This window comes from Equus asinus, unplaced genomic scaffold, assembly GCF_041296235.1.
Source record: "Equus asinus isolate D_3611 breed Donkey unplaced genomic scaffold, EquAss-T2T_v2 contig_803, whole genome shotgun sequence".
Taxonomy (NCBI): domain Eukaryota; kingdom Metazoa; phylum Chordata; class Mammalia; order Perissodactyla; family Equidae; genus Equus; species Equus asinus.
Window position 1 is genome coordinate 2,271,660 of NW_027225520.1, and position 13,419 is coordinate 2,285,078.

The 13,419-nt window shown below is 56.4% G+C and overlaps 1 protein-coding gene across 15 annotated transcripts in view; it reads left to right on the top strand.

The window, feature by feature from the left end:
• Positions 1 to 13,419, top strand: part of LOC139044376 (serine/threonine-protein phosphatase 2A regulatory subunit B'' subunit beta-like) — a 145,173-nt gene that overhangs the window by 93,540 nt on the left and 38,214 nt on the right. For 14 of the 15 annotated variants that reach the window (XR_011501323.1, XR_011501322.1, XR_011501321.1 and 11 more), the window contains exon 2: positions 9,765 to 9,947. Coding sequence is in view for 9 of the 15 variants with exons in the window: in XM_070503867.1 (XP_070359968.1) it covers positions 9,765 to 9,947 (183 nt within the window). In the remaining 6 variants the exon portion in view is untranslated. The remainder of the gene's footprint in view (positions 1 to 9,764; positions 9,948 to 13,419) is intronic. The other variant, XM_070503865.1, reaches the window with a different exon arrangement.

Here is a 13,419-nt window from a genome sequence, read left to right on the forward strand (position 1 = left end):
TCTGAGGCATGTCGTTTCCCCTGGTCGCCTGCCCTGACGCGGTCCCTGTCTCTCTCTAGTACTGTCCACACCTCCACCTCTTGTGTGCACGTCAGTCCAGCCACCCCACGGCCCCTCTACCCTTTTCCGTCTTTTGAGAAGATGTTCACCCTCTGCACCCTTACGTCTTATGTGTGTCTCTTGTGAATAGACACGATTCTCTTTTTCCTTCTGATCTTCATCTTTTAACTGTGCCGTTTGTCTGTTTCCACGTGTTATGACTGTTCGTCCATCTTGGTTTATTTTCGTCCTGTCCTTTCTTGCCTCCTCTTTCTCTTTTCCTCTCCTACTTTGGAGTATTCCCTTGCTCCTAGCTGACTGCTCATCCTAGAAATGGCCACTACTGGATTTTTCCAGGTGAAAAATTAATACCTTTGCCTTCCAGCTCAAAACACTCAGATGGGGGCTGGCCCAGTGGTGCAGCAGTTAAGTGAGCATGTTCTGCTTCAGCGGCCCGGGGTTCACCAGTTCGGATCCCAGGTGCAGACATGGCACCACTTGGCAAGCCATGCTGTGGTAGGCGTCCCACATATAAAGTAGAGGAAGATGGGCACGGATGTTAGCTCAGGCCCAGTCTTCCTCAGCAAAAAGAGGAGGATCGGCAGATGCTCAGGGCTAATCTTCTTCAACAAAAAAAAACAAAACTCTCAGACACTTCCATTCCATGACCCCATTCATTTTATACTGCTGTTGTTGCCTTCGGAGGGTTTGTAAAAAGAAATAAAATCGCCGCCTTATGATGATTCACACAGTCAGCGTGTTGAGATTTGCCCCCCATACGCCCCTTTCCTGCATCTCCGACCTGCGTCAGGAGCACTTGGCTTCTGCCTGACGCACGGTCCCCCGCACATCCTGGACCAGCGTCTGCTGACAGTGGCCGGCTCGCTTTTGCTTTTCTTCCGTTTTGGTCTCAAACTGTCTCCATGTTGGTTTTGTGTGGCAGACACCTCCCGGGAGGTGGCGTTTGGGCGAAAGGGCAGCCGCTCTCCTCCAGCTCTGGCCCCTGCATTTCTGTCGAGAAGCTGGCTGCAGGGCTCCTGGGTCGCTCCTTTGGAGACGGTCCCCTTTTCTGTTCCGTTCCGTCTCCTTGTGGCAGGTTCTGAGGATCTGCCGCTGTCTTGGGTGTTGTCCCGTCTCGTCGTCCGGTGTGCAGTGTGGGTCGCTCCAAGGACTCCTGCTTGGGGTTCCTTGGGCCTCGGGTCTCAGGATGTGTCTCCAGCTCTGCAGCTGCAGGCTCAGCACCTGCGTCTCCTCCCTCCCGGGGCACGAGTCCCTCCCAGCTGTGCTGCTCTGCTCTCCAACCCAGAAAGCAAGTGTGTTTCCTGTTCTTCTGGACGTTTTATTTGGGGCTGTCTTAAGTCTCCTCACTCTTGCATCTTCAAGCCTCTCCCTGTCTTGATATATGAAGCGTGTCGGCTCTCATTCTCAACAACGTCAGAGTCCGGAGTCTTCGCCAGCCCAGCTGCTCCCTGCTTGCCGGCTCTCCCCCATGGTGCCTTCCTTTCATGTGTGTTTGTGCATTTTGATCATGAACGCCTCACTTTCCTTGGAACTTGGGGCGTTTTCTGAGTCCCGAGTTGAGGATGGTTCACCTCAGCACATCTTGCTGCTTCCGGGCACTGCTGATCTGTGGCAGCCTGACGTCGTCGGCTGGAGGGTTTGGGGACCAGGCACAGGATGTACATTTGGTTTGCACACTTGACTGGGAGTCTGCTGTGAGCTCTGGGGAGCTTCGCCACCACCCCTGCCCACAGCCCCTTGATGCAGCACCAGCTTTCAGGCCTATGATTGTCCTTTCCTTCCTGGGGTCAGAGGTTGGTGGGGATTTATTTCCACTTCATTCTTCTCGCTGCAGGGGCAGCCCCCAGGATCCCGCTCAGGGGGCAGCCTCCGTCGAGGATGCTGGATGTTGCCTCCTGTCCCCGAGCTCTGCAACACTGTGAGGTGACGGTCACTTCACCCCCTTGAGTGCACTCCCTGAAGGCAGCGCCTGTCCAGCCTCTCCTGGCCTCGCTGGGTGCCCCTTCCCAGCGTCCGTGCCCTGAGAGTCCTTCCTCTCTTGCCAGTCCGTGAGGCACTCAGGAAGATGTTTGTCAAGTGCTCTCCCCAGCATTTCCAGCTGCCTTCCTCAGAAGGGCTGGTCCGGGTACCTGGGTCTTGACAGGGCCGCAGAAAGAGCACACATGTTAGCATTTACTTCTCCCTGAGTCGATCCTGCAAGTCCAGCACCAGAACTGGGTCATCCAGTGTTGCGCTGTGCCTCAGGGAGTGAGTTGGTGGGAGACGCTTGCTTCCCCATGAGTGTGAGAGACATGGAAGGTTCCAGGCTGGGAGAGACTCACTGTGGACAGAGGGAAACAGAGTCATGTGGCCAAGTTCTCTGAGGTAGCAGCTTTCCGAACACAGCGAAAGGTGTTTTCCTTTCAGGGGAGCTCTTTGGGATGTGCGTTCCATCACTGCATATTGCTGGGGACCTGCTCTGTGCCAGGCACTGGAGGGTAGCTGCACCTTCTAGTTGGGATGACAGAAAAGCCTACAGAGCCTGACTGGGATGACAGTACCTGTGAAGGGGCGGCAGGTGGGGTGGGATGTGTGTTCTGTCAGGGATGACCTTGTGACCTGCGGTGATGTATTCTGTGAGGGGGCAGCAGATGGGGTGGGATGTGTGTTCTGTCAGGGATGACCTTGTGACCTGGGATGATGGTTCCTGTGACGGGGCAGCAGATGGGGTGGGATGAGTGTTCTGTCAGGGATGACCTTGTAACCTGGGATGATGGTTCCTGTGAGGGGGCAGCAGGTGGGGTGGGATGAGTGTTCTGTCAGGGATGACCTCGTGACCTGGGGTAACGGTTACTATGAGGGGGCGGCAGGTGGGGTGGGATGTGTGTTCTGTCAGGGATGACCTTGTGACCTGGGGTGAGGTTCCTGTGAAGGGGCGGCAGGTGGGGTGGGATGTGTGTTCTGTCAGGGATGACCTCGTGACCTGGGGTGATGGTTCCTATGAGGGGGCTGCAGGTGAGGTGGGATGTGTGGTGTGTAGGATGACCTTGTGACCTGGGGTGATGGCTCCTGTCAAGGGGCAGCAGGTAGGGTGGGATGTTTGTCCTGTCAGGGATGACCTTGTGACCTGGGGTAACTGTTACTATGAGGGGGCGGCAGGTGGGGTGGGATGTGTGGTGTGTCAGGGATGACCTTGTGACCTGGGGTGATGGTTGGTGTGAGGGGACGGCAGGTGGGAGTGGGCTCAGGCGGGGGGTGTTGTGTTGTCTATTGATGACATGCTAGTGGCAGGTGGGATCTGATCATGGTCTTAGATGAGGTAAGGCAGTGTTTGTGGGGCGCCTGGGAACAGTAGGCACAAAGGCCCTGAGGTGGGCAGTGACAGGGGCAGTCATTAGCGCCTCCACACACCCGCTGTGCCCCAGGGAGCTGTGGTGCAGTGGTTCTCAAACTCCTGACCCAGGGGACCGTCCTCCTGTACCAGCGTGTTGGTGGAAGGGACGTGTGGCACCCTCAAGGGAAGCCCTCCTGCTGGCAGCAGCCAGTGTGGCCATGCGGGGTGTCTGCAGGGCGCTGTCAAGAGCACCAAAGACCTGTGGTTGTGTCTTTGCCCCTAAGTTTGTAGCTGTCTCCCTTCCTCCCTCCCTCCATCTGCCAAATTCCCCCCAAATTCCCCCCGTCCGCATGGCTCTGACCACAGGGGCCGTCTCTCACTGCGCAGCCCATGTGGGCGTCCTCCCTCCACCATGGTCAAGCTCCCCAGGCAGTAAGCTCGCTCGTGTCCCACTCTGCTCGTCCTGTGCCGCTGTCCAGAAGGTCATGTCTCATGGAGCTATGCGTGTGTCCTCGGGGCCAGGCCTCAGGGCCCGGAGCAGAGGAAGACAGGAGCTCTGCTGTGTTCCAGGGTCAGAAGGACCCGGGCTGCCGCACGAGGCGAGGGGTTCCTGGAGATCAGCGAGCTGTGTGTCCACCCCCAGGAACAGACACACGAGCTGAGGCAGAGACAGGCCCTCGCGTGGCAGCCCTGGGCGTGGAGGCCTCATGCGTGTGTGTGCGTCTGTGTGTGTGTCTCCATCGCGACCAGCAGGCCCTTCCCCGCCAGTCCTGACTGGGAGGCCCATTTGGCTGTTGGGCCCCATCCCCTTCCTGTTCCTGCCCCTGGAGACAAGCGGACCAGCAGACGGTGGGGGATGGAGAAGGAGGAACAGGTGACTGAGCCGGTGCCATCGCTGTCGTGGGAATCTCTGCGCCATGTGCTCAGGAAGCGGGTAGAAACCGTCAGATGTGGTTCATCCCGTGCAGTGTGAATACTGCCTCCTAGAGTGCTCAGTCTTTGCAGCTTCGGAAGACACGTTGGCGCGTCTCCACCCACAGAGGTTTGGTGAACTTGCTCCTGACGCGTGGTTTCTGCCCCTTGCGAGGCCCACACAGGACCTGGGGCTCCCCGTGCCCTTGGCCCAGGCTGGCCCCTCTGCCCGGGTGGCCCATCAGCTTCCCCCTCTCGGACTGCGGCCGAGCCTGCATCACGGGGGCCCGGTGTCCATCCTCCTTGGAACTGGCCCCCCATGTCCTTCTCTATACCTCTGGCCTCTCCTGTTGTCCGAGGCCTCCCCGCCCAGCAGGGCCATGGGAGGGTCGATGGGCCACTGTACAGACCTCAGACGTTGTCCCCGTGGTGCCGGTCGTTCTGAGTTCGTGAGCACAGGGCACGTGCTCAGATGTCATAAAGTAGCTCCCAGTGCTGCCTTGGACCATCTGTTAGACCAACGAGAGAATGAAGCCGACTACAAACGTGATCTAAAAACTCCCGTGTGGTGACAGACGTCACAAAGTAAATAAAAAGACGTGGGGCCTGGGGACGGAGGACAAAACTCACAAAGCCGAAGACACGTGCCGCCCTGGGAATGGTCAGAGGAGGAACAGAAATGACGGCACAGCGTGGAGTAGAGAAGGGGCAGGGAAGATGGTGTCCTTGCCTTTTAGACAAATGAGGAGATGCTCCACCTGGTTCAGAGTACGGTGGGGGTGGAGCATGATGCCTGTGTGGTGTCTTAGTTCCCCCAGACGGCGGAACCTCAGTTTGACAGCGCCCTCTGCTGACGGGGCAGGAGGGAATGCGGTGTCGGAGATGGTGGTGGCCCCCGGAGCTCCTCCCGCAGGAGCACGTGGACGAGCCACACTCTTGCGGTGCTGAGGCCGTGCCGGCTGCCTCCCTGTGCTCCCATTCAGATTGGGGCCTTTGTAAGCTTCTTGCACTCGCTCACCTTTAAACAACGCAGGACAGGCGCCTAGCCCGTGGTGGGGACCGCCCACCTTTAGGACTGTGGTGTGTGCAGACACCAGCACCAGGGACACCAGGCCCCCAAAGCCCCCTCAGGAGGTGCTTGCATGTATCCTCACGCCTAGGACAGGAGCCACGAGCACTCGCTGCTGCTGCTGCTGCTCCACAAAGGGGCATGCTGGCCTCCCGCCCTCCCCTCACGTGTGGTGGCGGCCGGGTCACCGCGAGGTCACCAGGGCACAAAGGCCACGTTACTTCCCCAGGCAGAGCCGCCAGGACCCCAGGGCAAAGCCTTGCTCGCGGATCCCAGCCTGGATTCGCATCTGCGTAGACTGCGGATTCATGAGGAGGTCTGGTCGCCACGCGTGACTTGTGCAGATGAAGACAGACTTCCTCGTGAGTGTCCAGCGAGGTTCCAGAGCTGTCGCTTGGCAGCCCTTGGGCAGGAAATGTCCCTATGTCTCCACAGGAGGGGGGCACAGATAGTGGGCGTGAGCGACACAGGGCCTGACACCACATGTCCAGGACGCCCCAGTGAGCCCACCCCGCTGCTTTCAGGGCTTCGTGTGGTGGAGTCAGCATCACGCCGTCGCCAGCTGGAGTGTGCCTGTGGCCATCCAGGGGGAGGAGGGCACCCATGGGGACGCTCGGGCCAGCCAGGGGGGCGAGGGTGAGCCTCGTGGTGGATTGCTGTGCACTGACAGCCGCAGGAAGATTTGATTTAAGTTCTTTGTCACGTTCTGTCCATTTTGTCAAAGTCCATTTCTCAGGACCGGCCTGAGTATTAACTGTGTAACGGGTCTGGCAGAAGCCGGCTGACACGGTGACAGCAACCTCGTTTTCAGGAATCACACCTGGTCGTAGGCGAGAGGCCGAGCAGTGTGTCTGCATGGAGGCGTAGCAGCGCTGTCATCCCTCTTCCTTGTCCTTTCCCAGGTGACCAGGTGCGCGGCCTCCTAGCGCTGACCAGCAGCGAACGACGTCCCTGTGACTTAGCAGCCCAGGGGTCTGTGTCAGCCCAGCCATGGACTGGGGAGAAGGCACATGGTTGACAACGGCTCCAGAACCAGCCCAGGGGCAGCCACCCCACAGTGTAGGTGCCCTGCCCTCTGCCTGGAGCGCCAGACTCCTTGTGCCTCAGTTTTCCCACCGTGAATACAGGATGCTGGTGGCACGTCAGTCACAGATTGTCCTGAACGCGGCAGTTGAGTGAGATGGCTCATGGGAAGATGTGGTCGGTGCTCAGGAAACACCAACACCGTATTGCACAAAGGTACAAGGGCAGCGACTGTGGCCGACAGCTCAGGGCATTGGGCTCGCAATTCATTCCGCCTCGCGGGAGAGAAGAAAAGAGAAAGACGGGAAAACGGAACCACCGCCACAAGGCAAGGAAACAGGCACTCAGGGGCCTGCCCCGGGGGCACAGCAGTTAAGTTTACAGGCTCCGATTCGGTGGCCTGGGGTTCGCGGGTTCGGATCCCAGGCGCAGACCTAGCACCGCTCGTCAAGTCACGCTGAGGCGGCCTCCTTCATATGAAGTAGTAGACGATTGGGACAGATGTTAGCTCAGTAACAGTCTTCCTCACAAAAAATTAAAAAAATGAAAAATGGCCCTCAGTCTTTGTTCCAGAAATCGAGGGGAAAAGTTATCTTCCTCAAAGCGAATCGTGGGCACCCCCAGCAGATCTGTTGAACCGAACCCTCTCCTTCCAAGGAGGCAGCTCTGGGTGTGGCTTCCCCTCCCGCCTGTCCCTGGGCCACGGTGGGTGTGGTTTTGGCTCAGTGCTGCTGTGCAGGGCTGTCACATCAGGACTCAGTGATTCTGACACTGTAACCCAATCCCCGTGGAACAGGACATCCCGGGCTGGGAGGAGGGGGATCAGCCTGTGTCCCTGGGTGCTGACTCGGGCCGAGTCTCGTGAAGGGTGGGCCCGAGGTCATCGTCCAGCCTTTGCTCTGCTCTGAGGCTTAGTCCACAGTGTGGTCCTCGTGCTTCCCACCGTCCATGGCAGATCCACCTCGCTCAGCACAGCCGGCCTGCAATAGGTGCCGGAACCTCAGGGCCGCCCTTTGCAGCCTCTCCTTTCTGATCACCGTGCCGTCCACATCTGCCTCTCGGCTCTCAGCACTGAGGTGACCCTGCGTCAAACCCCTGACTGTTTTATTTGCCCTGTTGTGATCACAGGGCTCATTGTCGTGCGTCTGCAGGCTCTCCCCATAGCCCCCCAGTACAGCAGACTCAGGACAGCAACACCTCTGGACGTGTTGCTGTCGTCTGTGGGTCACGTCAGTGGGGCAGGACAGAAAGCGTTTACAAGTGACTCCTCCTCCTAGTGCTGGAGGGAAAACAGACAGGTGACACAGGGCGTCCCGGGACATGACTGAGGGGACGCGAGGCCGTCCCGAGATGTGACTGAAGGGGACATGGGGCCATGCTGAGACGTGACTGAGGGGATGCGGGGCAACCCTGAGACATGACTGAGGGGGACATGGGCCCCTCCCGAGACGTGAGTGAGGGGGACGAGGGACCGTCCCGGGACGTGAGTGAGGGGATGCAGGGCCGTTCTGAGACGTGACTGAGGGGGACGTGGGGCCATCCTGAGACGTGACTGAGGGGACGTGGGGGGCCACCCCAAGACATGAGTGAGGGGGACGTGGGGCCATCCCGAGACGTGACTGAGAGAACATGGGCCGTCCCTGAGATGGACTGATGGACTGAGGAGGACACTAGCCGGTCCCAGAGGCTGCAGCTGGGTGGTGAAGAGGCCCCCGTTGCAGGACGAGATGTGTAGGACACCCGCAGGTTTCAGTGGGGAGCCGTGTTGACTGTGTATCCTGGTGGCAAATTGGTAGTGCTGTTGGTGTCTGGTGTTCCAGCCCCTGGTCCCTGTGGCATGAGGCGGTGGCTGCATGAGCTGTGCTCTGTCACTCGGCCTTGGGGAGGGTGGCTGACATGTGAGTGCCCCGTGGCGCATGGAGGGGACCCCCCACCTGGGCGTTCGGGCCTGCTGGCGGTGCCATTCCTCTGGGTAAGAACCACGCTGTGCCCGGTCACTGGGCCGGCCCTGAACCCTCTGTGGTGTTTCCTCGGCCTGCTGTGTTGTGTGTGTGTCTCCTGCACGCTCAGGGTCTGCAGGTCCTATGTGGTCCCGTGGTGTCCCGTGTGCATTGGGTTCCCCAGACCTTGTTGAGTTGGGGACCCTCACAGTGCACTCTCCTGACCATCTGCCCACTCCCGGCCCCATCAGCCCCCGTGGCCTCAGGCATTGGGTTTTTGCTGCTCAGTCCAGTCCTTCCCCAGTAGGACGCTGGGCTGTTCCTGCCTCCTGAGACTGTGGCCTCGTGTCCCCAGCCCTAGAGAATGTAGGGTGTAGACCGGAGATGCGTCCATGGGCCAGACTGTGCCTCCCCGTCACTGCCCGTCGAGGCCGACCGGGTGCCTGGTCCTCGGCGGCCGTCTACGACCCGGCTCCCAGGAGCTGTTTCTGGCCCCAGAAGGCCTCTCCTGAGTCAGCAGGGAGATGCTGCTGAGTCCTGCTGGGCGACCGTGCCCACCGTAGTGGGAACAGCGAGCCTCATGGGCTCGGCCTCAGAGGAGATTCAGAGCCTCTCCCCCCTCGGTGCTGCAGACCAGGCCTGGGGCCAACTTTCGGCAGTCATTCCTTAACCGGGTCCACTGAACAGCTCTTTCTGCTTGGGGGCATTTTAAACAACCGTGTTTTATATACAGAGTCCCCCCTTCCGCCTGTAACGACAGCCCCACAGCAGGTCAGCTCCCTGAATCCCCGAGGGCACGTCCCGACACCACTGTGTCTTGGAAAGCATGTCAGGAGGTCAAACTTCTCCGAAGTAGTTGCTGCTGAAGGTGCTGGCTTCACTTGGGGTGGCTCAGCTGCCGTTCTGCCTTCTGGCGAGAAAGAGGCTGCAGGGCCAGATCCTTTCCCGGAGGGCCATCCCAGGTCAGGTGACAGACGTACGTCCCATTCTCCGGGAGGCACACGTGGGAACCAGCGACTGCAGGTGTGGGCCCCAAAGAGAGGCCACACCTGTCCTGGCTGTGAGCGAGCGCCATTGACGGCCCGCCTGGAGGACCCTGACCCCAGGAGGACTGCGGGGCAGGCTCCCCACAAGGACCTGTGCCAGCCTCCCTGGCAGCCTGGGCCGTCAGCTGTCACTGTTGCGGGGTCACACTGAGGCAGGGCTGGGGGAGGCTCAGCAGTGTGGATCAGTGGTATGTGACGCTCTCTTGTGGTGTGTGACCTTTCGGATGCGGGTGGCCTCATGGCTGGAGTTGGCCCCCAGGATTGTCTGGCGTTCTGTGCACATTGGGGTTCCGTGGCCCCGTGCGCTCACTTTGAGAACGGTGCCGCCCCTGTCTGTTACGGGTTCATGTGAGGACGATGTTTCCTGTTCCCAAGTCCTCACCACCTGTCTCATTTCTCAGGTCCAGACAAAGGAGGAGCCCCTGCCACCAGCCAGCAGCCAGAGCATCCCCACCTTCTACTTCCCCCGAGGCCGTCCGCAGGGGACAGTGAACGTCGATGCCGTCATCGCCAAGATTGAGCGGACCTTCGCCCAGTTTCCGCACGAGAGAGCCACCATGGAGGACATGGGCAAGGTGGCCAAGGTGGGTGCCCTGCGTGCTGCCTCTGGGCAGCACCACGTTCACGGGTTGGTGCTTGTGTTCTGTTTTCAGGATCTGAAACACAGTGGAGACTCTGTATTAACGGTTGTGCCAAATATTGAAGACAGACATGCCTGTGCGTTGTTGCCCTCCCAGATGGAGCAGCGTTCACCTTTGCATTTTTTAAGCAACTGATCCCCTGAGGTCCAGCCTGGGCCTTCCTCTCCGCCCTCCTGCCCCGTGTCTCTCCCTGTGTAGGGTGGGTGCTAGTGGACCCACAGTCCATGCGCAGCAACATGTCGATTTTGAACTTAGCCTAACACATGATCCCCCGTGCATTGTCTCACCATTTGGTTTTGAAATTCGGTGGCATGTCTCCAGGCCATCCATGTTGACATGTGTAGACACACGTAGACGAGCACAATCGTGGTTTCCCACATCGCCTCAGCCGCGTGGGAAGGCTCCCGTGTAGCCGGCGGCTGGCACGGCCCCTCCTGGGTGCTGGCGTTGACGCGTCCCGCTCCCCCATGGATCGGGCTGCCTTGGGCTGTGCTCCTGAGCTCCGCCTTCAGGCCGCATTGGGGTGCTTGTGCTTCCCCTTTGCCCCTGTGCTTCCGGGGTGCTTTCTCTCTCTTTCTTCATCCCCACCCTCCCCTCTGGAATGTCTCTTCCTATTCTGGATGCTGACCCTCCGTCCATGTGTGTTGTGAGCAGGTTCTGTTCCACCTGCTGAATGGTTCACGTGCTTCCTTTTGCTTGCAGTTTTTAGGGCTTGTCCTCTTTTCTTGTTGGAACTGCTTTATTGAGATATAACTCTCGGACCACAGTTCACCCATTTAAAACGTACAACTCAGCACAATGCAGTGTATGCCCGGAGTTGTGCAGCCATCATCGTAGTCAACTGGAGGACATTTTTGTCACCCCCTAAAAGAAACCCTGTACCCTTTAGCTGTCATCCCCCCTCCCCCACCCCCAACTAATCCACTTCCTGTCTCTGTAGGTTCGAGTATCCTGGACATCTTATGTAAACAGATCCATACCATGTGTGGCTTTTTGTGTCTGCCTTCTTTCCCTCAGCACACAGCCAGACCCGGGCGACACTGGGGGCTCGGCTCCAGGCCCCCACAACAAAGTGAATGTCACCATAAAGCAAGTCACACGAATTGTTTGGTTTCCGAGTGCAGATAAAAGTTAGGTTTATGCTATGCTGTAGTCTAAGTGGGTGATAGCATTATGACTAAAGAAAAGTGCATACCCTAATTAAAAAATACCATATTGCTAAAAAATGCTAACCAGCACCTGAGCCTTCAGCAAGTCATCTTCTCTTTGCTGGTGGAGCATCTGGTGAAAAACGCAATAAAGCAAAGCGCGGTAAAGCGAGGAGCAATAAAGGAAGTGCTTTATTGCAAAATAAAGCAAAAATACAAGCTAGCCTGTGTTTTCAAGGTTCGTCTGTATTGGGGCGTGTGTCAGTGGCACGTCCTTTCAGCGTCCCGTTGTGCATTTATCCATTCATCAACTGATGGACGTCTGGGTTGGCCCACCTTTGGGCTGTGGTGCACAGGGCTGCTGGAACACGCGTGTGCGAGTCTTGGTGTGCAGGTGTAGGGTTCTCTCAGATATACACACCTAGGAGTGGAATTGCTGGGACACATGGCGACACCATGTTTAACGCTTTGAGGAGCCACAAGACCATTTCCCAAAGCAGCTGCCCCATTTTGCATTCCCACCGGCAGCGTAGGAGGGTTCCGATCTCTCACACCCTCGCCAGCACTTGTGTCTTGCTGATTGTAGACAGCGTGTCCTAGGGGGCACGAAGTGTCTCCTGGTGGTTTTGACTCGCATTTCCCTGAAGACTGTCATGTTGAGCAGCTTTTCATCTGCTTATTGGCTATTTGTGCATCTTCTTTGTAGAAATGTTTGTTTAGATCCTGTGCCCGTTCTTTAACTGGATTGTCACTTTATTGTCCAATTGTAAGAGTTCTTTATATATTCTAGATTCAAGTCCCTTATCCAATACTTGGTGTGCATTTTTTCCCATTCTCTGAGTTGTTTTTTCTTTTTTTTAATTATATGTACTCAGCACCTGAAAAACTGAGAATTGACCTGAGTCTTTTTTAACCTTTTCTTTTTTGCTGAGGAAGACTGGACCTGAGCTAACATCTGTGCCAGTCTTCCTCTATTTTGGATGTGGGCTGCTGCAACAGCATGGCTTGTTGAGCGGTGTGTAAGTCTGTGCCCAGGATCTGAACCCACCAACACTGGGCCACTGAAGCAGAGTGTGCAAACTTAACTACTGTACCACCAGGCTGACCCCTTTTTTCAGTTTTTGATAGTCTTCCATGATGCCAAAAAGTTTTTGTTTGTTTGATAAAGTTCACTTTATCTGTTTTTTCATTTGTTGCCCGTACTTTTGCCGTCATATCCAAGAAATCATTGCCAGATGCAAGGTCATGAAGATTTGCTTTTGTTTTTTCCTGAGAGTTTCTAGTTTCGGCCTTTACGTCTAGGTCTTTGATCCATTTTGAGTTAATTTTTGAATATAGTGATGCAGCGGTCAAACTCCATTTTTTACGTCTGGAAATCCAGTTGTCTCAGCACCAAGGCTGAAGAGACTATTCTTTCCCCGTCCAGCGGCCCTGGCCCCCTTGTTGAAAATCAGTTCCCCATAAATATGAGGGTTTAGTACTGGATTCTGATTCTAGCCCTTGACCTGTCCTTGTGTCTTTATGCCAGTTCCACCCTGTCTTGATTACTGCTGCTTTGTAGTCGGTTTTGAAATGGGACGTGTGAGTCCCTTCTCAAGCTTGTTTTGGCTCTCCGTGGACCCTTGCAACTCCTTATGGATTTTAGGGTCAGCTTGTCAGTTTCTGCAGAGACGCCAGCTGGGGTTCTGCTGGGCTCACGTTGACTCTGTAGATCGGTGTGGGGAGTATGGCCGTCTTACTACTGTCTTCTCATCCGTGTACATAGGACGTCTTCCACTCATTTAGGTCTTAGTTTCTTTCGAAGATGTTTTGTAGTTTTCAAGTATAAGTTTTGCACATCTTCTGTTAAATTTGTTCTGAAGCATTTTATTCTTTTTGATGCTATTATAACTGGAATGCTTCTCTGAATTTTATTTTCAGCTTGTTCATTGCAAGTGTATAAAAATGCAATTAATTCCTGTGTACTGATCTTGTATCCTGCAGTCCTCTGAACTCATTTATTCGTTCTAATAGTGTTTTAGCGTATTCCTTAGGATTTTGTGTGTACATGATCATGTTACCTGCGGCTAGAAATAGTTTCGCTTCTTCCTTCCCGGTGTGGATCTGTTATTTCCTCGTCGCGCCCGACTGCTCTGGGAAGAACCTGTAGCGTGGTGTGGTGTTGATGTCCGAGAGTGGAGGTTCTTGATCCTGCCCTTGGGAAAAGCATCCAGTCCTTCACCGCTAAGCATGCTGTGAGCGTGGGTTTTCACAGATACCCTTTATCG